Here is a 22,366-nt window from a genome sequence, read left to right on the forward strand (position 1 = left end):
TGGTGGGCCTCCAAGAACCTCATGGAACGATTACGAATGGAGGCAATAGCGCGAATGCCTCCGTCTCGAAGAGAACCAGGTTCAGCGGACTTTAGTACTTTGGCAGATGTAATCCCGGGCTGTCGGTAGTCCCCGCGTTCCGCTTGCTTATTCTGCGTCTTCGTTTTGTTCATTTGCCTTGTCTTTCTTGTATCCTAGATGTGTGTATCTTGTATCTTGATTAACTTGCAGCTTCTTTTTACAGTCCGACCCCTCGGATGCATCAGGCCTCTCCATGGCCCGAGGGACCAGTAGCTGTTTATAGCGAAGCCAACTGATGCACAGGAACTTGCCTTAACCATAAGGTATGTTCTCAAGTTTATTGACAGTCCTTGACTAACACCCTCTTTCTATCTACAGTTACAATGCAACAATGGAAGACTAAATTAACGTATATGTACTTTGGATTGACCTGGGAATTTGAACTAATCATTCTTCTCCTTAGTCTCAGAATCTAGAAGCTGGCATTTAGGTTGGCGCCCTCCTGTTGACATTCGAGCACTGGTGGCTTTGCGTCTGTGGCAGAAGCCGCCCGCCTGCTGTGTAATCCTGGCCACCTCTTCAGCTGCTTTTTGGAAGGTGAAACGAGTGTACAGAGGAATGTCTTCGACGACAGGAGATGCCTCCCGGATTTCCTCTCTAGCTGTAGAGTAACGTTGGCACCTAAAACCGCCTTCAAAACCTCACGACATACCGATTCTGTTTTCCTGCTCCTCGTCGAACCTATCGCACCACACCTTATATCCTACAATGATGCATCGGGCAAGCCTGGCTGGAACCGTGCCAAAGATGTCTTCACAGAATATGCAAGGGAGCTGGGATTGTGAGGTAAGTGATATTCAGAACCACCTGAAGATGAAGGCTCACCCAGTGTCTGTTTACCAGCTTAATGCAGTTGCCTTCTATTTCGGCCTTGAGCCAATGAACACTGTCTTTGATAGAGTTGCATTCAACTCCGTTGAGCGCTCGAGGATACAGCGAGGCAGTGATGAGGAACAAGGCCTTTTCGTGGTCACTCGCAAACAGCGGTGCTGAGTGCGGTGAAGGGATAGGGCCGGGATTCTGGAGTGAGAGTCTGCGAGCGTAGAGAATACGACAATTGCTCTTTCGGCAAGTGTTGGACTGGTGAAGCGCGAGAGACATGAGTAGGAAGGTGTCGGACAGTTTTGCGAATGAAGATGGTTGGAAACCAGCCACGTAAGTACCTTTATATATTGGTGAGAAACCGGGCTGACAATGACGGATCTTTGTGGACTGTTTTAGATTATGCATGCAGTCGACTTATAGATCTTGGCCTGTCAATCTCATTGTTGCTCTCTTCCGGCTTATCGAGACACTCTGATAATACGCCCATCTTGAACGTTCGTTTTTTTGCTTCCCGGAGTTTTTCGTCGCTTTACGGTAAGTCGACTATAGACACATTCATAGTCCTCCGCATCTCAATCGTCCGCTTGCAGAACGATGTCACGTCTACGAATGAAGAAAAGATCGCGAGAAGATCCTTCCAGAACCAACTCGCATCCTACCAGACTCGGGCCAGAGCCCCATGCTCTTATCCCTGCAAAACGTCCCCATCACCGCCAAAAAGCCTCCCAGTCCTTTCAGCCCATTGTCTTTATGGGTGATGGGTCAACCTTCTCTCAAGATCCTCGAGCACCGCTCCAGCCGGGACAAATTGGTGTCCGCGACCCCTCACTGGTTCTAGCTGCAGTTTGCCCACCGGACCAGGCACTCCCAGACGTTCAGCTACCTTCACCCTCTGGCCAGCTCGAAGAGTCCACTCACCAAAAAAAACGAGCATCCCAGGCTCGTCGATGGATGATGGATATTTTACCGTCATTGCAGTTCATCTACATGCGGCTACTGCGAACGACTGAAGACTTGCGGCAGGAGCCGACTTGGGAAAACATTGAATGTACTTGTTATCGAGGCGAGGGCAGACAGCGAACAGAAGAGTTAATAATAGTGCGTTTTAACGGTAGGTCGGAACTTGCTGGTTCATAGACGTTTTGAGTTGACATTTACCAGCTCTAGAGAAACTTAGGCTGGACACTTGCCCGTGTCGAACGGTGGCAGCGCAGTTGGTAGAGCGCGGCTTATTTCCTTGCGCTCCATTACATCCGACACTCGCCGTTGATATACGGATGCTTGAATTTGTTCGGCGATTATTCCTGCGGATGGCACCCAATCAAACGGCATGGTGCGAAACTGTAACTGATCTCCTGGCAAGTCAGGGATACTCAATGAAAGGAAAGGTATGCGTTACACGTCTGCTACCCCATTGTATATTTTATGAACAGAGTTGGTTATAGGATCCATTGCGCAGGCGCTTCACTAACGCCTTCAACTGGTATCTCCGACTGCAGGAGGTGACCAAGGCGTCGGTTGATCAATTGACAACAAGTGTTCGAGAGCAGCTGCGGGAGTTCACACTCCAAGAAGCTGTGGGGAATATGGGATACAAGAACACAGTGGACGTAGCTCAAGCAGGAGATGATGAAGCAGGAGACATAGCGGACCAAGAGAGAGATGATGAAGACGTAGATGTAAATAATCACATGAAGAAAGCACCACTCCAGTCCAAGTATCTTGACCGCCCCAGCGAGTATCTCAGGTCTCGCTGTCCTGCCTGCTTCGGTGGATGGTACCCTGACAATTTGAATTCAATGAAGTACGCATTACCTTTTTTCATCATATAGCACTATCTGACTAAATTTCTCAATAGGTATGATGTCGTTGTGTGCATAGATGCCTGCTTTACACAGAAACATAACAAGGGCAACAATGATCCTCCAAATTTCCATCCCGATTCGGTATTCATATCACAAGAAATGCTTCGGAAGACAGAAGAATATGTCGAGTCAGTCCGACCATCCAAAAAATCAGCTCAAGCTTCCACAAGGTCAACCGACGATGACAACGATCGATGTGAAGGAAGTTTGAAGGTTCCTAAGTCAGCGTTAGACGGTTGTGAGGCTAGCTTTACGGCCGCTGATGAGCGTAGGGAGAAAGCAAGCACCCAGTTTTTCGATTGCACTGGGGTGATGGGCTTGCTGTGTCGGCATGACCGCGTGCTGTGGCTGGCCAATATGACCTCGGCCGGTGAAAAACAGTTCTACGCCATTGCTCTTCTCGAAACATTCTTTCGACACCTCCCGAAAAACTTTCGAGTCGGTCTTCTCTATGATATTGGCTGTCAGTTGCACCGAAGTTGTGTCCGGTGGAAATTCTTACAGGAGTATAGTGACAGACTGGGCTTTGGGATATCCGTTTTTCATGCGTTTGGGCATTGTTGGCCATGTCAGTTGGTCTACCACCCACGCAAGACTGAGGGATTCGGACTAAGTGACGGCGAAGGGTGCGAGCGGTTCTGGCACTCTATAAGTCGCCTCATTCCTTATCTGCGGATATGCGGGGTAAGTACTTTCTAGTTTCTCCAAATATTATAGTGCTTATTAACGACATCTTTGATACAGTATCACCAACGAATATATACTTTGGACATGCAAGTGCTCCACACAGATAAGAGCAGTCTGAAGGGATTGGGGACTTGGTTGATTAGAAAACGGGGGGATGCATATAGTCGTCATTGGCTCGGACAGGAAGAGATGAAGGAATCAGGTTTAAATGAAGCCTATCTTCGAGGACAATGGAAAGAGCAAGTAACCAGTCAAACAAAGCCACTGCCAAGTAAGTTGGAACCTCTCACGACATTGCCCACTGTAAATAACCGTGCCTTCGTTGCAGGGCGTTCACAAAACCACGGCAGGGACACTGTTCAAGAAGTGCTACGGTTACGACAAGCAGTGGACGTTTTAACAAACACACTCACAAAGCTACAAGACCAGCTCTCAAACACTGATATTGACGACTACGCCTTTGTTACTGCAAGCGCACAACTTCCTAAGGTTACTGATAACCTACACCGAACTCAGACAAACCTGCGGCTGAAAGAGCGGGCATTAGGAGTTGAAGGAAAGGAACAAATCCGCCATTTAGCCAAAAGCCCTTACATCAACCTCCGAATGAATGCACGTGCACTCAAGGCCAGGCTAATGGAAAGACTTCGCGCTTGGAAGTTTGAGCATGATCGTCTAGAACGATCATTTCGAAAGCAGCGGAACGGCAAGTACTACTATGCTATCATTCAATGTCTATATTCTGAACGAGTCCCGTAGAACAAAAAATTCATGTTCAAATTCGTGCCAGTATCAACAAACAAGAGCCTGGCCTCGTGAAACTTGCACAGTCTTACAACAAAATCTGCAAAGAGATGCAGATCCTCATCGATCGGAGAAGAGCACCGCAAAACACTGTTGCACCAAAGCCCATTCCGTTGGACAGGTTATTCACATTGGACGTTGATGATGATATTTGGCAGGACGTTGGCTTGTTGGATGACAATCAGGAAAGTTTGCCACAGCCCTGGTTGACAAACGACTGTGTTCAGTCTGGAATAAGAGGGATGCTGGAGTTTGACAGAAGCATTGAGATATCTAGGCTTTGCCGTGAACGCGATGCTTTGCAAGAGTGGTTTGCAGAGGAGTGGGAAGTTCTCAGAGTGACAATGGAATTAACAGGTGAGTGTATGTATAGTAATCTAAATCAACTCGGCTTAATCAGATTGAATACAGAATGTGAGAACATCCTATATCAACTACAGGCATGAAAGCAATTCTTACTCGAGCTGTGTGTATCATGGCAAGCTGACCTTGGTGCAATGGAATGTTCAGAACTTGTACCATCATGGGGCCCTGCAAGTGATGAATTGGATGTTGTAAAGCTGTCAATGGTTAGTGAATCTATGAATGAGGTTGGGCAAGAGATTTCAGAATATGTCTATTCAAATGATGGCAGGAGCGAGTGTGGAAGTGTGCTGGATGATGACATTGATCTTGATGGAACAGACTTCAACCTTATTGAACATATGCAGGCATTACACTTGGCAGAAGAGTATACTAGCCTCTCAGAGAATGATTTAGACTTGTAAATAAATTTGAGAACAGCCTGTTATCTGGTACCATTCAAGTGTAGCTGTAGATATGGATACATTATATAAGCCCCAAAACAGCCTGAATTTTATTGCCATAAAATGGATTATCTTAAGTTATTGGAAAAGTGGTTCAGACAATGTGAAGACATAGTGGTTTAAACCATGCAGATTTTCATGCAGTGGTCTAGACCATGTTAAGATGTAGTGGTTTAAACCATGTATATTTCCACCCAGTGGTCTAGACCATATGAAAGGATAGTGGTTTAGACCATGTAAATTTTACAGTATGGTCTAGACCTAATATTTAGGTCTAGACCACATGAAAGGATAGTGGTTTAGACCATGTAAATTTTACAATATGGTCTAGACCATGATCAAGGTTGTGGTCTAGACCTAATATTTAGGTCTAGACCATATGAAAGGATAGTGGTTTAGACCATGTAAATTTTACAATATGGTCTAGACCTAATATTTAGGTCTAGACCACATGAAAGGATAGCAGTTCCGACCATGCAAAATTTTACAATATGGTCTAGACCACATGGAAGTATAGTGGTTTAAACCATGTAGGTTTCCATACTGTGGTCTAGACTATCCAACTTACAGTCTAGACCATATGTTACATAGAGTAATAAAAACTGTGTTAATAGTAAATATAGCTATTGTAAAGTGGAAGAAGCAACTAGCAAGGTTTAGACCAAATGGGTGCCAGAAGTCCTGATGCATGGTCTAGACCATACCTGTGGTCTAAACCAAAATGAGTGGTCCTAAACCTGGTCTAAGTGACCTCTTAGATGGATCATTTCAGTGAGCAAGTTACATCTAACTTGGTCCAATATGATGGCTGCCTGAAGTGCCACGTGACTGGCACTGTTGAATAATCGCCGAACGCGGGCGCCAGGGCGCGTCTCACTCAACTTGTAATTAATCTAAGGCCTCCGAGTCTACGAAAACCTATTCTGTACGCCCCGTCGACAGGTTGCTGTTGATTGCGTCTGCGTTCACGGTTCGAGACTCAGACTTTGACTCGTCTTCAAGGGTTCCTTTGACAACCTGTAGTGCTAAGCCCCGTCGACAAGTTGTTGTTGATCGCCTCTAGTACATACGAACTCCACCAGACCCGTCCTGCAGAAAAATGGTGAGTGATGTCTGCCGCAAGTCTGACTGATACTGATGTCTTTCCTACTAAGACTCCCAGCATCCAGGGGACATATTTCCCTGTCGCAACTCACGATCCTAAAACCAATCTCTTTGTTGCTGATGAGGACATATATTATTGGAGTGGAAGCGGAAATCCACCCTCATACATCCCCTCTCCAGACAATTCGCTCCGCACAGAGTCCATCAGAAGTGTATTCGAGTTGAGGAAACTGATGTGGTTGGACTTTGAACGTCCTTATCTACCTCTGATCCCAAAATTCAATCCCTTCGCGCAATCTCATTTAGCCTTCGATTGTTTGTCTTTCAAGAATGGCCTCATACCAGTAGTGGAGATATCATTTAGGAGGTGGCAGCTCAATCCAATCACGGCTGATAAATGGGACGTTCTCGAGAGGTGGCTTCGAAATATGCTCATTCAGCTGTTGGAGATAGGCCGTCCACCTAATTTCGTTCTGACATCAAAATTCAGCTTGTGGCCCTATCCTGCACGATACCAATACAAGAGCTTTATAGGCGAGAAGGAAGGGGTGCTGTACAAGGCGGCACAATCGCGTGCGGCGTTTCTGCCACTAATCGCTGCCTGTACGCTAGCTATTTCTTGGTGTCGAAGGAGGGAAGAGCTAGATTCAACCTTCATCTTCTCTGTCGAGGCGGATAAATCTGCCTTGAAGATGCCTCAACAGCATATATCTTGGATCCATACTTTAGTGCATTCCTTCGCTGGCGACAAAGATGTGGAGAGGGTTGGGGCGATCTTGCCGTTGAATGACAGTAGAACTCCCGACATCTTTCGGCTGTTCCGTAGCCTCAATATGCCTATATGCTTCCATTTAGGGAGCCGTACTGACTCTCCTAGGTTCCCGAACGTCGATTGCCAGGACTTACGGAGCTTGATACCTTTATCAAAGCTAGCCAATCTGTACGATCTTCACCAGACACGTTTGCAGTCGAACGATCTTGGATCCAAATCATTTGAACAGACTTCGAGACCATCATCAACCTCCATTGACATCGACGATGTCATAAAAAGCATCCCAGTCGCTCGAGGCTCAGGGCAACTTCCTGGAGAACATGTGGATGATTTCATGAAACGTTGAAGCGAGGCCAACGACCTGAGGGCACGTAGTGAAGGCGATCAACATAGAAAGGAGCGTCTCCATCGAGAAAAGCAGGCGCTGCGGCATTATCAACATGGAAAGTCGCAGGCGTGGTACTGGGAAAAAGAGGGGCCGTACAAATTTCGTATTCGCCAATGCGTTACGGTAGGCGAGGCGTCTATATGGTCAAGGTATAGTAATGAGCAAAAGATATACGATTCTTGGACGGACTGTTGGGACGTATGCTCAGACTTCGGCCCAGACGATAACCGCTTTGACGACGTGATCGAGTGCAGGGCATGGGCATCCAAGCAACTGTTGATGGGAGGCATTCAGACACGCAAGGTGCCGGAATGGATATGTGTAGCGGAGCCCCGCATCAGCTATCACCGTCGTCAAGCGATCTCCGAGTCGGTGAAGACTTAGAGGATGGAGAGATTGTTATCTCACCTCGGAATGACGACGTTGATGTGCCTAGGTCAACTTCGGAAGTTGAGGCTGGTAACAGCACCTTGATTCAAGAAGAGCAGACCGAACAAGATGCCTTTGTTCATCTGAGCGCAGACCAGGTTTCAAAGCTTATTTCCAGGGACGAAGTTTCTGCTGTGGAAATGAAGTTCACAGAGACTATGACCGACATCGCCTATGCATGATTTGGGTTTATGGATGACCCATTCTACCTCACGACTGACAGGGTCCCCTGGAATGATGCAGCGGAGCTCTTGGGCAACGGGTGCTGGATGAACAACCTCGCGAATTTACGGTTCTCAGAAGAGGTACCGCGAGAAGAGACCAGAGAGCGCCTGGAGAGTTTCTTCCATCAATTACAATCGGTGGACGTCGGAAACGGAATCGATGTCTCTCCCCTCGATATCCTAGTCAAAAATACCCAAATCCAGTTGGACGATTCTTGGCCATTTGATCTAATGATTCGAAAGTTAGCTAGCGGGTTGTGCTTTCACATCACTAGAAGAGATGAAGCTTTTGACCTACTACTTCTGGATCCCGTTGTCGTCCTTCAAATCGTTCGCTGCCAATGGGGGCCAAACTTTGCGGACGTGGCAAGTGAACTCTTTAACCGTGGAATTGCCTTTAAGACCTTGTTCCGAGGGCCCCCTTCAAACACCCAATGCGCCAGTAAAGCTACTTACTCAGACCCACGACTGGGACATCGACCAGCTGATTATGTGCCGGATTTGAATGATTTCTATGCCTATGAAGCAATAAGAAATGAATTTCTCAGGAGCAAAAGGGGTAGGGCGGCGGTTCTGGCCGGTGGGTTGATAGGAAGAATTGCTTGCGAAGTTGTTACGGAGGAAGCGGTCATATATGCACCCGATGCAGCGTCCGTTAGGCAGTCTGGTGACTGCATTTTCGAGAGTTCTGGATGCGGGTATTGGGATCATAACTTGACTGAGGAGGAGGTTGACCTCATTTGTGGAGTTTACTACGTAAAGAACGGTTCATAATTCGTCTTCATCTTCAACGTCTTCTGTAATCTAAACTACCTAAACAACAGTCAGCACTCGGGAGTGGGGAGACAAGAAATATTCATCCGCCCACAAATCTTGGTTTCCCCGGCCCGGTGCCTTCAAAGCGGGATCTCTTAACGTTGGACATTGGTCTAAAGATTGTGAGAAGTGGTATCAGAGCCGTCTCGCGGAGTGTCGTTCAGGGAAAGCCAAACTCATGAATGCCACTCGCTGGAAGAGTGCGATGCAGTTCAACCATCGAACCCCCAGAATTCTGGATAAGAACGTCGAGGTTGCTCATTTCTTCTTGAAGTCGCGTTGTCCGTTTTTGGTCTAAGCTGCCCATCACGTGCATGTAATTTGTAACTACAATACATGATTTGCCATTTTCTCATATAGATGATTCTCACTCGTTCATATGCGCCTTTCAAAGTAAGTTTCCGTCGCTCAATCACAGGACTCGAGCTTAGGCACATGTACCGCGGCACGTGGTCGACTACACGTGAACTGCTACTTATCTTTTTAGATCGCAGCGTGCATGCACATGTCATCGCTTAGCGAGTGCGACGAGCATCTTTTGTTCCGTACTCAATGAACTCACAAGACCGGCAGGGCCGTTTTAGCCCAAGATCTCCCTATCTCTCTCAAGCTGAAGGCCGTCTCCATGCTGCAGATAGCGTTGAAAATGAAAACCCCTCGCATTGGGATTGTATTCATTCCATCCAGAATATAATACGTGTTCTCGACTGCGACGGAACCACAACCTCGCTGGAGAACACGTTCGATTCGATGATCGCGATACTGTGTCGGGAGTAAGTTGTGCTTCATCAAACATTCGGTACTACTAACTCTGTATATGACCAGGAGTGCAGATTTCGAGGAGACGTGGAGCACTTTCGTCACAGGTCTCCCCAGAGGTTTTCCCGCTGTTCCTACTCAGCACTTGCATTCAAAAGTACTCCGGGCCTCTATGTCGTCATTCATGTTGTTCTCCCCGTACAAGGCATCCATGGATTACTTAGAGAGCACATTGTCGGCTTCTTTTCGATTCTATTATGCCCCTAAAGAGAGAACACACGAGCTTGAAGAACAAGAGCTAGAGGCTATTTCATGCAACCTGCAATTGATGGTGACATGGCTGATCATATGTTATACCACCGTTTCTCCAAACGGTTTGGCAGAAACCTTTCTACTCTCGCGGGACCGCATTGAAGAAATTGACGATGAAGCCCAGACTTCTTTTACGAAAGTCTACATCGAGGTGAGCATAAATTACCCTTGTTCGTCAACCAAGGGCCCTGTACTCACTATCAGTAGAGGCTCAAGGATCAGGGAATAATTGAGGATCCAGCTGAGCAGAAATGGTGAGTCGTGCGAGCTACCTTCCAATTGTCCATATGCATGAGCTCCAAGTTCTGATTCCTGGACTCTTTCAGCATCCTAGATCGGTTTTGGTCTCGATTTTACGACACTGTACAATTCTATTCTGACATTCAAGAAAGGTAGGCCTTCACCGTGTTTGACTTAGATGATCTCTGATGCATCTGAACCGCACTGCAAGGGAAGCTCGAATAGAAACATTGAACAACAGGCTCTACGAGCTTGAGAATCTGCTAGATCATGCCCGTCAAACCAACAAAGATCAAGCAGCAGCCGTTGCGTCCATCCTTCATGAGACGAAAGCGAAACTCGAAAAGAAGGAAAGCCATATAGTATACTTAGAAAGCGAGTTACAGAAGGCTTTGGATGCGTAAGCACGTCTCGTACTACCTCACCTGCTCTGATACCACCGGCGTATATTAGAAAACTTGAAGCAGACAGCGTTTACGAGCAGCGTGGGCAAATAATGAGGCTGGAGAGGCAACTGGAAACCCACAAAGCAGATCTGGAGGTACGCATCTGATCATGATATCAACCCCATATATCTCTTTACCTTGACTATGTTTGCCTTGTGCTCCTAATCTAGAACCTCCTCGAGCAGAGGGCAATCTCAGAAGGTAAAAATCTCTCGCTCGAGGAGGAACTGAAGAAATGCAAAGAGGAGATAGCGCAAGGGGACATAACTCTTGAATTACAAAACCTATGGATCTCCGAATTGTGGGAGGAACTCGAGGCATATAAGGCCGCATTGCAATCCGAAATGCACAAAGCAATGCTCGCCCAAGAGGATCTTGATGCAAAGATTTATCAGATGCAACAACTGGAAGAACGTCTGGACGACCTTCAGTCTAGACCTCCGGATTCAGGGTGAGTATGTACAATCGTATACTGGACGTAAGAAAAGGTTGGAGAGAATAGTAGCCTTTTCAGTTGGAACCTCGACCTCTACCCAGAACAACAGACTGAAATAATATCAAACACGGACGAAGTAGACGAATGACAAAGCGTCGACGGTCGATTATACAGCTCCCAATGTTTACGTAGCCCGCAAGGGTCCCCTTTCACCAGATCGGTATTCAATCGCCATTTATAATCGTCCTCTTCATACTCATCGATGTCATCTACTACAGGTCGAGGTTACACCGAAGCCTACGAGTGATGGGGAACGTATCACGCTAGACGTAGGTCCCTGGAATAATCTTCCACAGTTTCTCTATTTGACTGGGTTTCCGTCGCCTGAGATTCTTTCGATCGTTGGTGGTAAGAGGGACTGTGAATGTATAGTTCTTTGAGTACTTGTATCATGAGCAAACGGTGCGCCGAATGCTTACTTTTTCATTAGCAGCGTCTGTGTATCCTGCGAGTCCGCTCGCTTTCAAATCTCGGAGAACCATTCATATTTTGCAAATAATCAACTTCGCTGCAGGGAGAAGTGATTGACCGAGTACTGCATAAGTACAGGGAAAGAATATATGCAAGGTGCCGGTTACTATATAGCCGCTAGTACAAGGGGTAAATATTGTTTAAAGGTAATGGAACATACCATCTCTAAGTGTTACAAGTAAGAACAGTAGATTCAAAGTGTGAGGTAGTGGTGGTTAGCACCTTATCATTCTGGCGATGTCGTAGGCTTATACCTTGCAACTTGGGTCCTCGGCAAGGTCACCTAAACGATGGGAATGAGATCAGAGAGGCATGGCTGCAACACCTCAAAATCCAAGACCCCTACTGGGCATGAAAGTCACGTATGTGTGAGAAAGGGAGCAATAGAGAAATAGACGCGAAGCGGAGGAATAATTGACTGTTGAATGATCATGACACCGCGGTGTTATGATGTCATAGTCAAAGCAGGTCAAAGCAGAATTTATGCGCATGTGACTGTGAGTACACTTCGCCACATACATACATATACGCCCAATACAGGTGCAGGCCTAATTATAAATAAAAGGTGACTCGTCACCATCAAATCAGTTACACCAGCACCCGAACTCCCTCTCTCTCTCCCTCATCGATCATCCCTCATCCATCGTTCCTCTCCCTCCCCTCAATTGCTGGCCACGCCATTTGGCGTGCGCAGTGTCCTCAACGACGTTGAGTGACCATGTAGCGCATCCAACATCTCTCAAGGGATCCCAATACGCTCTCTCTAGCCTCCATCCACCGGCATCCGAACTCCCTCTCTCTCTCTCTCCCTCATCCCTCGTCCATCGCTCCTCTCCCCTTACTGGCCACACCATTTGGCGTGCGCAGTGTCCTCAACGACGTTGAGTGACCATGTAGCGCATCCAACATCTCTCAAGGGATCCCAATACGCTCTCTCTAGCCTCCATCCACCGGCATCCGAACTCCCTCTCTCTCTCTCTCCCTCATCCCTCGTCCATCGCTCCTCTCCCCTTACTGGCCACACCATTTGGCGTGCGCAGTGTCCTCAACGACGTTGAGTGACCGTGTAGCGCATCCAACATCCCTCAAGGCATCCCAATACGCTCTCTCTATCTCTCTCTCCCTCCTGCCAGTATCTGACTGACCTCTCGCTCTCCCTTATTGTTCCCCTCTACCATGTTTCCATGCTATCTGGTCTCAACGACGTTGAGAGATATCCATAACATCACTTTTAGGCATCCCAACTCGCTCTTTCAATCCACATCCGACCTCCCCCCCTCTCTCCCTCGCTCCTCGACTTCTTTTTACCTCTCCACCATGTTACCACGCCGTCTGGTGTGCGTAAAGTCCTCAAGGACCTTGAGAGACACGAATATTGCCATGTCGTCTGGCGGGCGAACAGTTCTCAACGACGTTGAGAGGCTTCCCGGACGACAGCCATCCATCCGGTGGTGCCCAAATCCCGCAGTTCCAAGTCGAACCTTACCCCTACACTATTGGCAACTTGAGATTAAGCCGTTCTGCGGTTGATCGCCGCCGTTCATGACCACCCAAATGGACTCTAACTCAGATATCTGTTCTGAGCTGGTCTCATTTTCTCTCAAGGACAATGTTTGTGGACATCTCGTTCAAACCACTGAGAATGGACCCGAACTCAGATATCTGTTCTGAACTGGTCCCTATGATTTTCCATATCGCCACACAGCGTGTTCGATGTCTCCCGCCGAGAATGAACCCGAGCCCAGATATCTGTTCTGGGCTGGTTTTACTTCTCTCAAGAACCGCTCAACATGAAGTACCCATTCTTAGCGCAATGTCGTCGCTCTCTCTGGAGTCGTGCGATAGTTCAGGTTTACGGGCGTGTTATCCAAGTGCGTAGAGCTTCTTAATCTGCGCTTAATGATTGCTCACGCAGTCAAATTTTTTCTAGGGACCTCAGTCGACACTTATCAACAGGAAACCTAACCAGAAGACCAGGATGTCAGCACAGGCACAAAGGGTGTTTATGTCTGCTGATGGAGTTTGACGGACAATTAGGTTTGCCTACCTCGCGTACTACCATGAATCCATGTCTGCTAGTGAGGACCTGTGGACAGGGTGAATTGGCCCATACTGCATAACGGCGCCTTTTTGTTCTGCGAACGTTAGAATTGGGCAGTTCCGTTCAAGCACACCTGTGGTCTAACTGTTTCGAATGAGCTTTGAGAAGGTGTTCTACCTCGCGTACTGCAATGAACCCATGTCTGCTGGTGAAGACTTGTGGACAGGGTGAGTTGCCGGTACAGCGACATCACGCCTTCTCATTCTATAAACCGCAAATAGTAGAATGTGTATTCATCGGAGCCGGTACGTATCGTTACACAATATATCAATCAATGGCTGGTTTAATATTTATGCAGGGCTTTTACACACCTTGCCACCAACTTGATTATCGATTCACGGGTTCCTCTTTTTGAGGCGTTGACTGGATAAGATGGACCGTTCAGTGAGTGTGAGTGCGAACGCGAAGCTGCTGATGAAGATTAGTGGCCGCGTGAGTGCTCAGCATGCTGAGAAGTCCTCTTGCACTTTCAATGAATATATCCCTCGGGATCGAGTCATGTACTTCCTCTTTTTGAGGCATTGACGGATAAGATGGGCAGTTCAGTGAGTGCGAGTGTGAACGCGAAGCTGCTGATGAAGATTAGTGGCCGCGTGAGTGCTCAGCATGCTGAGAAGTCCTCTTGCACTTTCAATGAATATATCCCTTGGGATCAAGCCATGTACTTCCTCCTTCCAAGGCAGACTGGATAAGATGGAGGGTTTAGCGAGCTGTGAATGCTAAGCTGCTGCTGATGAAGATTAGTGGCCGCGCGAGTCTCGTATTTTGTATGGAGAGGAAAGAGAACACACGAAATTTCGAAGAGATGTGCATTTCTTGAACCGCAGTTCGTATCGAAGCCACCCAAGCAAGTCCCCTTGATCTTACCTCTGGTTGCTTGACCGATTTAAGCTTCTCGAATGGTTTCGCCAGACCGACACAACGATGTGAGGATGAAAATGGGTGGGTCATCTACAAATCTCATACCATTACCAGATCTAGACGAATGTGGGAGGGCATCTCAAAGCAACCGCGCTTCGGTCTGCTCCCTCCGATTCAAGCGCTCTTTTCCTGTCAACAAACGCTGCAAATGAATGAGCTCTTGAGAGGCGTCGTACTTACCTCGCGTACTGCAACGAATGCATGTCTGCTGGTGAAGACTTGTGGACAGGTTGAATTGCTCTGTACGGCGACATTGCGCCTTCTCGTTCTGCATGTAAGCTGGACATAGTAGAATAAGTTTTCAACTGAGCCGGTACATATCATTACACGATATGTCGACCAAATGGTTCAACTATTTACGCAGAGCTTTACATACGCTGACGAAATCAATACCTGTTAGAGATGGACCGATATTCGGGCTGGCACTTTGCCGCATGTTAGCCTCGTCCTCACACATCTTCATCCCCCACAACAATTTCCGGGACTCTCAACAAGCCGTGGTTTACCTCCTTGATCCTCAAGAATTCCCTTGGGCTGATGTGGGCGGTATTGAATTGTGGATGGTGCTCGAGCACTTCCATGTTGTAGAAATTCAATGGCAAACCATCCTTCACGTGCAATCCACAAGGGTCGGTGGGGTTGTGAGCCGCTTTGAACCTCCTCAATAGCATCAGCTCTCGTCCAATCACCGGGTCTTGTTCTCTGACGTTACTGGAGTTCCCTTTTCGCGGCTTCCTCCTGTCATCCCGTTCGACAACCTTATCCACATATCGAATCATCTTCGTCGCCTCATCGGATCGCCATGGATGGCGATGAATGTGTCTGAAGTTTTTCGGTCTTCCTGCCATTTCCTCGTCACTGCTCATACCGTCCTCTCCAAGTAGGATTAAGGCATCTTTGAGATGTTTGAGAGTTGGCCGGTTCTCCACTGCTGCCTTCCTCCGGAGATAAAGCTGTCAAATATATATAAGGGCATACCACAATATGAGTGTTATCTCCACGTACAGTTTTGTGGGCTTGGACGAGCCTAGACGCTTCTCTTTGTTCTTGTCGTTGTTCTTCCATCAAGCATCGCTTGCCGTAAAGGAACTCGACGTGTTTGGTGATGCGCAAAATTTGCGACTCGACCCAGTCGAGGCTTACCCCCCACAAGACTGGTCGTTCTGGGAACCTGGCGTTGACTCTAACAACCAAGTGGTTCTTGATAAGCCATGCGGCTACCGCTTTGTTCCAAATTTTTGACTCTTTCTCGTTCCCTTCTCTGAACATAACAACCCTATCGTCGTCAGCCGGTATGTTGTTCACCTGTAGGGTTTGGGTCAGAATACCCTCAAGCAAGTAATATCTCCCTTTCCTAATGAGATCATTCCGCAGGTAATGATTGTAGAGGCTAAACGATTGAGGATGAGACAGCCATGTCAACTGAACGAAATTAGGCCATACCCTGAGACGTTCGCGGAGCTGGGAGTTGTGATATTCTTCCACTTCTCCTCGATCAGCTCTCGCAGGATTGCAGACTCGAGAACGTTCAAGGTGGGACGATGTGTGATATCTGGCCTGGAAGTTGGTTCGCCCTGCTCTGGGCGGTTGCCAGGGTCGGATCCCAAGCCTTGAGGAGATGCGGCTTGCGGGACTCGAGATGGTGGGGTTTGGGAGCCATTGAACATCCTCATCATCAGATAGACCAGCGGGCCGATCCATGACAGGACCTATATGGGACTGAACCTTTGCTGCTAGCAGACTGATCATGTAGTCTTACCGGGTTGTTGATATTTCTAGCATCCAGGCCTTCTGCGAATATTTCCTGCCCATGTACCAGTTGGTTCTATGGATAACTTCAGTGGCGTAAACCCAACAACGTTGTCTCATTTACCAATATGATGTCCCTCTCTTCCACATTCATCGAGGCTACCTATTCATGCTGTCATGAGCACCATACTGTGATGCAGAGACAACTTCACTCGCCGTAGGTGGGTCGTCCATAGCTGCATCTTGATCAGACATCCTGCAACCGTGTCTATGCCGCGTTCTCAGGCCGAAAGTCTTATAAGACTACTCCGGCCCCACGCATGTGCATCCCACGCGTTTTCGATGAAAACACCGCGCGGAGTCATCTAGACATATCTGGCTTATACCGATATCGATATCATTTGCGTACGCAGGTCTCCATGAGGCGATACAGGGAGTTTACAACATAAACAGGGCGGCGAAGTCGCTTGTTCTGATTGATGTCCATGTAGGGTGGATCCGTATCGATTGCATACGCATCTGTCCATGAGGCAGATGGGGGTTTATCGACTTTTGTCTTTCGAGGCCCCGCTTGTAAAATCCTCACGAAGACTATCGACTTTTGTCTTTCGAGGCCCTGCTTGTAAAATCCTCACGAAGGCTATCGACTTTTGTCTTTCGAGGCCCCGCTTGTAAAATCCTCACGAAGGCTATTGTCTGGTGTCTTCTCCCATGAGTCCCCATAACGCGGATCCCTGTTTTACTCTCAAGTATGTTCTGAAAGGTGACTATAAAGACTCGATCACCACTTTGGCCTTTTCCGACGATGGCAAATACATGGCTTGCTCTTCTTTCGATGGAAATATAGTTGTTTACAATATGAACAACGGAGGTAAGGTGGTCGCCTTTAGAAATGATAGTCCCCCTGCTGCTCTGTGCTGGGGACTCGGTCGTGAATTAGTCGCAGGACTCAATGATGGCACCGTTATCATCTATTACAACGCCACCCAAGGCTATGGGCGAGCCTCTAAGGTAGGTGGATCATTTACGAGTTTGGTTCTGGAGTGAATATTCATGTGTGTTGTAGTTTCTCAAGTCTGCGTTTTCCTTCACGCCAAATCGCGAGCACGATCCCGACGACCTCCTAGCAGACCTCGGCAAACCCATCGCAACAATGAGCTTTCAGCCAGAGACAAGGAAACTCTTTGTTGCCTTCGGGGCTAGTGTCGCAATCTTCTGGCATCGAAGCCAGAGTGCGTGCCTTGTTGTTTGGTCGTAGGGCAAAGCTGACATCCCGTCAGCCGATTGGGTATATATTTGTACTATCAACCCTCCACCTTTCGAATATACCGAGGTTGAATGCGACCTTGGCGAGCCCTATGTAACAAAAGTTCTCCTTCCTCGTATGAAAGACCAGTTCTTCGTTTGCTATAGGGATCATGGCATCAGGTTGTCATTTGGATTACGTCCTCCTGGTGCTGGATCTAATAACATCTATAGGAACTACAGGGTTGAAGACACCAAAACTTCCGAAGTGGTTTGGTCAATCCCTCCTGATAATCGGATGTACGTTTTCCTCTCATCGCTCCTGTCGACACTGGGGGGGAAAACCTCAAACCTGTAATGTAGTTGTCCAGCCTCGTTGTCTCCGGACAACAACTCGATTATCGCTTGGAACCTCAATGACGGCCTCGACTTCTACTGCTGTCGATACCTCCACTTAAAGCACATAGAAACTCTCGACTTTTCTTCTGCTTCAAATACGGAGGTCAACCTCATGATCGACGTCCAGTATATACTGGACGGTAAAGCCGTTCTTGTGGGAAGCAATGTCGGCACTCCGTTCATCGTCCATGTTGCCACAAAGGAAGTAATACAGACGCTTAAACACAGTAGCAGTAAGCACCAACCTGTACTGAGTTCGAATCATTCACTCATGGAACATGGAAACCAGCAAGAGCACCTGCTCCCATTAACGTCTGTACACTTCCCCCTCCCCTGATTGTCACCCTTTTTTTATACCTGTGTTTAGGCGTACTGGTCGAGGAGAGGACAGCACTACATCGCCACTGCGGACCGTGACAGCGGAGTCGAAACTACCGTCAAGATATGGTACATACCACCATCCTATGGCTGGTTGGGTGACGTGGTGGTGGTGGGTTGCAGTCGTACCGACATATTCTGAGCTCCTAACACTGTTATTTCTAGTGGCCAGTAAGGATTTTCCGCCATGTCAGCGTCTACATTACTTTTCTCCACCTCTTTCTCCACCTCTTATTACTGGCAACATTCGTCCCAGTACAATGGTCACTAGAGTGGCGTAATCCTGTAGTGGGAGGCTTAGCTCTGATAGGGAGGGCTGCTCAAACTTTGTCCCAATGGGCTGAAAGGATGGAGGCCTCCGATTTCGACACCCTGGTTACAGTCAGTGTAGGCCCGTCCGTTTTCCGGTCCTCTGAAACTGTGATCGGTTCCTCTCCTATGAATGCTGTCACGGTCGCTGCAGCTACGACTGTCACCAGCACCGAAACAGTCACAGTTATGGCTGTAATGCCGGCGGATTCAACGGCACCACTTACTAGTACCCATCCCCTCACTTGCGCAGCGATTTAAGGTCTCGTTGCCAGTGATTGCAATAATATCTATCCTTCATACGTGTATAGCTGAACCAAGAATTTTGATACATCTCACCCTGAAAATCTTTCTCGTGTAGACCACGAGGTGCTACGCATATATAAGCGTGCATGTGTCAACAAACGATACCCCAGCCCTTCAGCTCTGCAGATAGACTACAGCATGGTGCACCCAACTATCCCTCTATCCTTCCTGTATAGCACTGATGTATCGACCATGTGCCCAGGATGCCCAGGACGCCCACGGAACTAACTACAGGAAACAAAGTTACAACCGAGACGATATCACCATGACCGTCTGGGTCGATCATGTAACGAGTGAGTGGTCCTATTCTCGTTCACCAACAATGCTCATGATCAGCCATGACAGATGGTCCTCTGCCCGATCCTGTCGCTGTCAGGCCGTTGGACACTAATCCGGTGGTTGTAGCCACAGAAAGGTAAAGTAATTATGCAGCCCATGCCTTCGCGATCCTGATACTGACTGACGCGCAGACGTGCCAACCAACTTGCCGTTCCACCTGACAATTTTTTCACTCCCGTCGTTGAAAAAGCGGATTCCTCACTGACCCCTAACATGGCCATTAAGGGTCCTTTCTCAACCACAAGAGGGATGTACTGGCTAAGTAGCACCAAGGACCCGATGAAATGTCCGCCCAACAGAAGCGCCTTCTATCCTTATCGCGCAGGGGACATCTGGATCAACGACATACTTAATGATTGCCCAGCCCGTCAAGTGTTCGTATGGACGGCTTCAGATGACTGGACGATAGTTCCGGGTCAGGCTCTAGAGCACAGAAAGGCGCGATTCCAGCACCCTGTGGAAGCAGACCGTTGGTTCTCCTTCAACTGCAGCGGTATTCCCACATGGCTCAAAATGTCTACGATCGAGAAGAATGGTAGGGCTCTTCGGAAATGGGAGGCGTTGGGAGGCGTTGATGAGATTGAAGGGGCTCAGAAACGTGCTCGTTTAGCGATGGGGGTTGGAAAAAAGCCCAAACGTGCAGGCACACCTCATCCAACGGCGAGCGGCACAGCTCGTGTACTCAGACCTGCAGTAGCGCATCATCGCACTCCAACTGAAGTTGGTGCTAGAAGAGTTAGGATTCGCGCACCCGGGGAAGAAGTACCGGAGTAGCGATTGGACGAAACCAACTGTAAAATATACACTAACCTCTTTTGATACGTACGGTTAGTTATCGATCCACCTTTGTCTAATCGCATCGCACAAACCACTGGCCTGCTGCTACTTACGCGTCTCATGAATCCCACGCACTTACACGAGGCGTTTCTCAGATCTCGACTGTCCCTGGAATCGCCTACTGCCTCGCAGATTGCACATGACTGCAATGTGGTGGAATACTACTCATTCTAATCGATCTATCCCCACTTCCGCCTTCGGAGCGATATAACAGTGCCTCACACTCCTATCCCGAGTTTCTGCACTGCAGTAAAATTGCACACAACGCCTTTCATTTCTGCAAACTCATGTTGAAGGCCATTAGTTCCTTACTCGCATCCACAATGCGAATCCCAATCACTCTCTGGGTCTGTTTTCAGAAAGGAGAAGAGAAAGATCAGATTATCTACGTTCTTTCCTTTGTAGTATGCCTTTTGTCACTCGTAGTGTTTCACCAACTGTTCGGTAAGCATCATGCGATGGTGCCAGTTCTCCCCAGTCACTGACTTCCCTGCTAGGAAAGTGCCTCACAAAAGGGTACGTTCAAGTTTACCTTCGCTGAGCTCGCACGCATTCATTATGTCGCAGAGTCGGAGTGGTCTACAAACGCATCAAAATCTCAGGTCCTCGGCTCAAATCTTACCTTCAGGAGTTGTTCTGGAACAAGTATGATTGGTGTACGTTGCGTTTTCCTTTATTTCTAAGTAGGATCTCAGCTTCGATCAAGCAAGCTTTGCCTCTCAGGCTCCAATCACTTTCGAAGCGAGACTCGACGCTTATACCCAGATATCAGGAATGATATCTGAGCTTTTGAAGCAAACGGGAGATGCTACAAACAGTAGAGATCTAGACCAGCTGGAGGGCAGCCTCCGCGCATCAGAACACTTCGCCTTCTTTAGTTGGATCCGCAGTCTGTTTCCTGTCAGGGGAGGTATGTGCTCCTCATTCATTTCAGCTTGGTGGTACCTTACCATTCTTCAGTCTACTTTACTCTAAATACCAAAAGGCGCAAAGAGGAATGGAGAATGAGCTGCATCCAACTATTACGGCCGGTTGTGGTGGGATTTATGAACGATGTTGCAGACAAAATGGCGTCCACTCTTGACTGAAAATTACCGAAAATGTATACGAAGCCTCCTCATTTCGACGTTGCTTTCGCTAATATTGTTGCCCACTCCACGATTACCATTCACCTTTGGCCAATACTCATGGAGGCGCTTGATTCGTTTCTTGACCGTTTAGAGCAGGTCGTAGATCCCATCAAGAAGCAGAATCAACACTTGCACGTCATCGCAAAATGGGCCAACGAGGTTCTCAGGCCGACGCTGGCGAGTGTGGTAGAGCGAATGGAGTATCCTAATAGCGATGCAAGTAAGTTTCTTCCACTGCATCATATCCAACTACATGTCTGATACTCGCAGATACCAATACTCCAACACAGGTGGCGGCTATCCTTCAACCAGGTGGCACCCCTCCCTCTCAACCTCAAACACCAAAAGCGCTTACAGCCGTTGGGGCAAGTCCTACTCTTAGTGGATCAAGTTCTGCTCATTCTCAGACCTTGGACGCTACAGCGGTAGCGTCTAGTAATTTTGCCTCACCCTCTAGCTTTCGATTAGGTGCCACCCCTCCTTCCTCTCAACCCCAAACGCCTATTACAGCCGTTGGGTCAACTTCCGCTTCAAGTAACTCGCCGTATACCAGCTCTCAGTCTATTACTGACCTTTTGGCGACCTCTCACTCAGGTATGGTATTGCCGTCAGTTTCTATAAAGCTACGTTGACGTATCTTCGATGCAGATATGCTTGCTCCTAAAGCGGACCCCACCTCTCAACAGAACTTGGGACTTGGCGCACCTTCAGTTGGGCGGGGTCGTGGTAGGGTTGCGCCACGTCCCTCTGTGCGTGTCGCTAGTGTTGATATGAGTCTGATTAACGGTGCCTTCACATCGAATAAGAAAGGGAACAATATTGAGGGAAGGGAGCCGGATAACAAGAACGAGAAAGAATTTGAACTCCCTAAGATTACGGCTCTTGCATAATCCGCCTGTAAATTTACGCACTACTGAATGGTGTTTTTCGGACAGAATAACCGAAGGGAGGTCCCCGATAGATAATCTAATACATGAAGTAGCCAACATTCCTGCCTGACCCCAATCCGATCCCAATCCTTGGTTATTCTACGCACATATTCCATAGGGAGACCAGGGAACGTGTTTTCTCACACCAATCCACTAATTTTTTTTGACATTTTTCTATACGGAAGTCTTTTCCATATG

The 22,366-nt window shown here is 47.9% G+C and overlaps 4 protein-coding genes across 4 annotated transcripts; 3 read left to right on the plus strand and 1 right to left on the minus strand.

Moving 5' to 3' along the window:
• Positions 1–14,996: 14,996 nt before the first annotated feature.
• On the minus strand, positions 14,997–16,223 carry E1B28_005107 (uncharacterized protein; the record flags this gene model as incomplete). Its single annotated transcript, XM_043149651.1, has 3 exons — positions 14,997–15,500; positions 15,553–15,937; positions 15,991–16,223. The coding sequence occupies 3 exons, from the start codon at positions 16,221–16,223 to the stop codon at positions 14,997–14,999; spliced, it is 1,122 nt and encodes a 373-aa protein (XP_043014258.1).
• Positions 16,224–17,007: 784 nt separating this feature from the next.
• Positions 17,008–18,888, plus strand: E1B28_005108 (uncharacterized protein; the record flags this gene model as incomplete). Its single annotated transcript, XM_043149652.1, has 7 exons — positions 17,008–17,307; positions 17,363–17,528; positions 17,577–17,841; positions 17,905–18,173; positions 18,230–18,252; positions 18,308–18,430; positions 18,484–18,888. 7 exons carry the CDS (start codon positions 17,008–17,010, stop codon positions 18,886–18,888), a joined length of 1,551 nt encoding a protein of 516 aa, XP_043014259.1.
• A 310-nt stretch (positions 18,889–19,198) lies between these two features.
• Positions 19,199–20,046, plus strand: E1B28_005109 (uncharacterized protein; the record flags this gene model as incomplete). The annotated part of the gene is made up of 3 exons (XM_043149653.1): positions 19,199–19,226; positions 19,279–19,348; positions 19,404–20,046. 3 exons carry the CDS (start codon positions 19,199–19,201, stop codon positions 20,044–20,046), a joined length of 741 nt encoding a protein of 246 aa, XP_043014260.1.
• A 1,163-nt stretch (positions 20,047–21,209) lies between these two features.
• On the plus strand, positions 21,210–22,129 carry E1B28_005110 (uncharacterized protein; the record flags this gene model as incomplete). The annotated part of the gene is made up of 3 exons (XM_043149654.1): positions 21,210–21,459; positions 21,510–21,833; positions 21,888–22,129. 3 exons carry the CDS (start codon positions 21,210–21,212, stop codon positions 22,127–22,129), a joined length of 816 nt encoding a protein of 271 aa, XP_043014261.1.
• Between the last annotated feature and the right edge of the window lie 237 nt (positions 22,130–22,366).

This window comes from Marasmius oreades, chromosome 2 (genome assembly GCF_018924745.1).
Source record: "Marasmius oreades isolate 03SP1 chromosome 2, whole genome shotgun sequence".
Classification (NCBI taxonomy): domain Eukaryota; kingdom Fungi; phylum Basidiomycota; class Agaricomycetes; order Agaricales; family Marasmiaceae; genus Marasmius; species Marasmius oreades.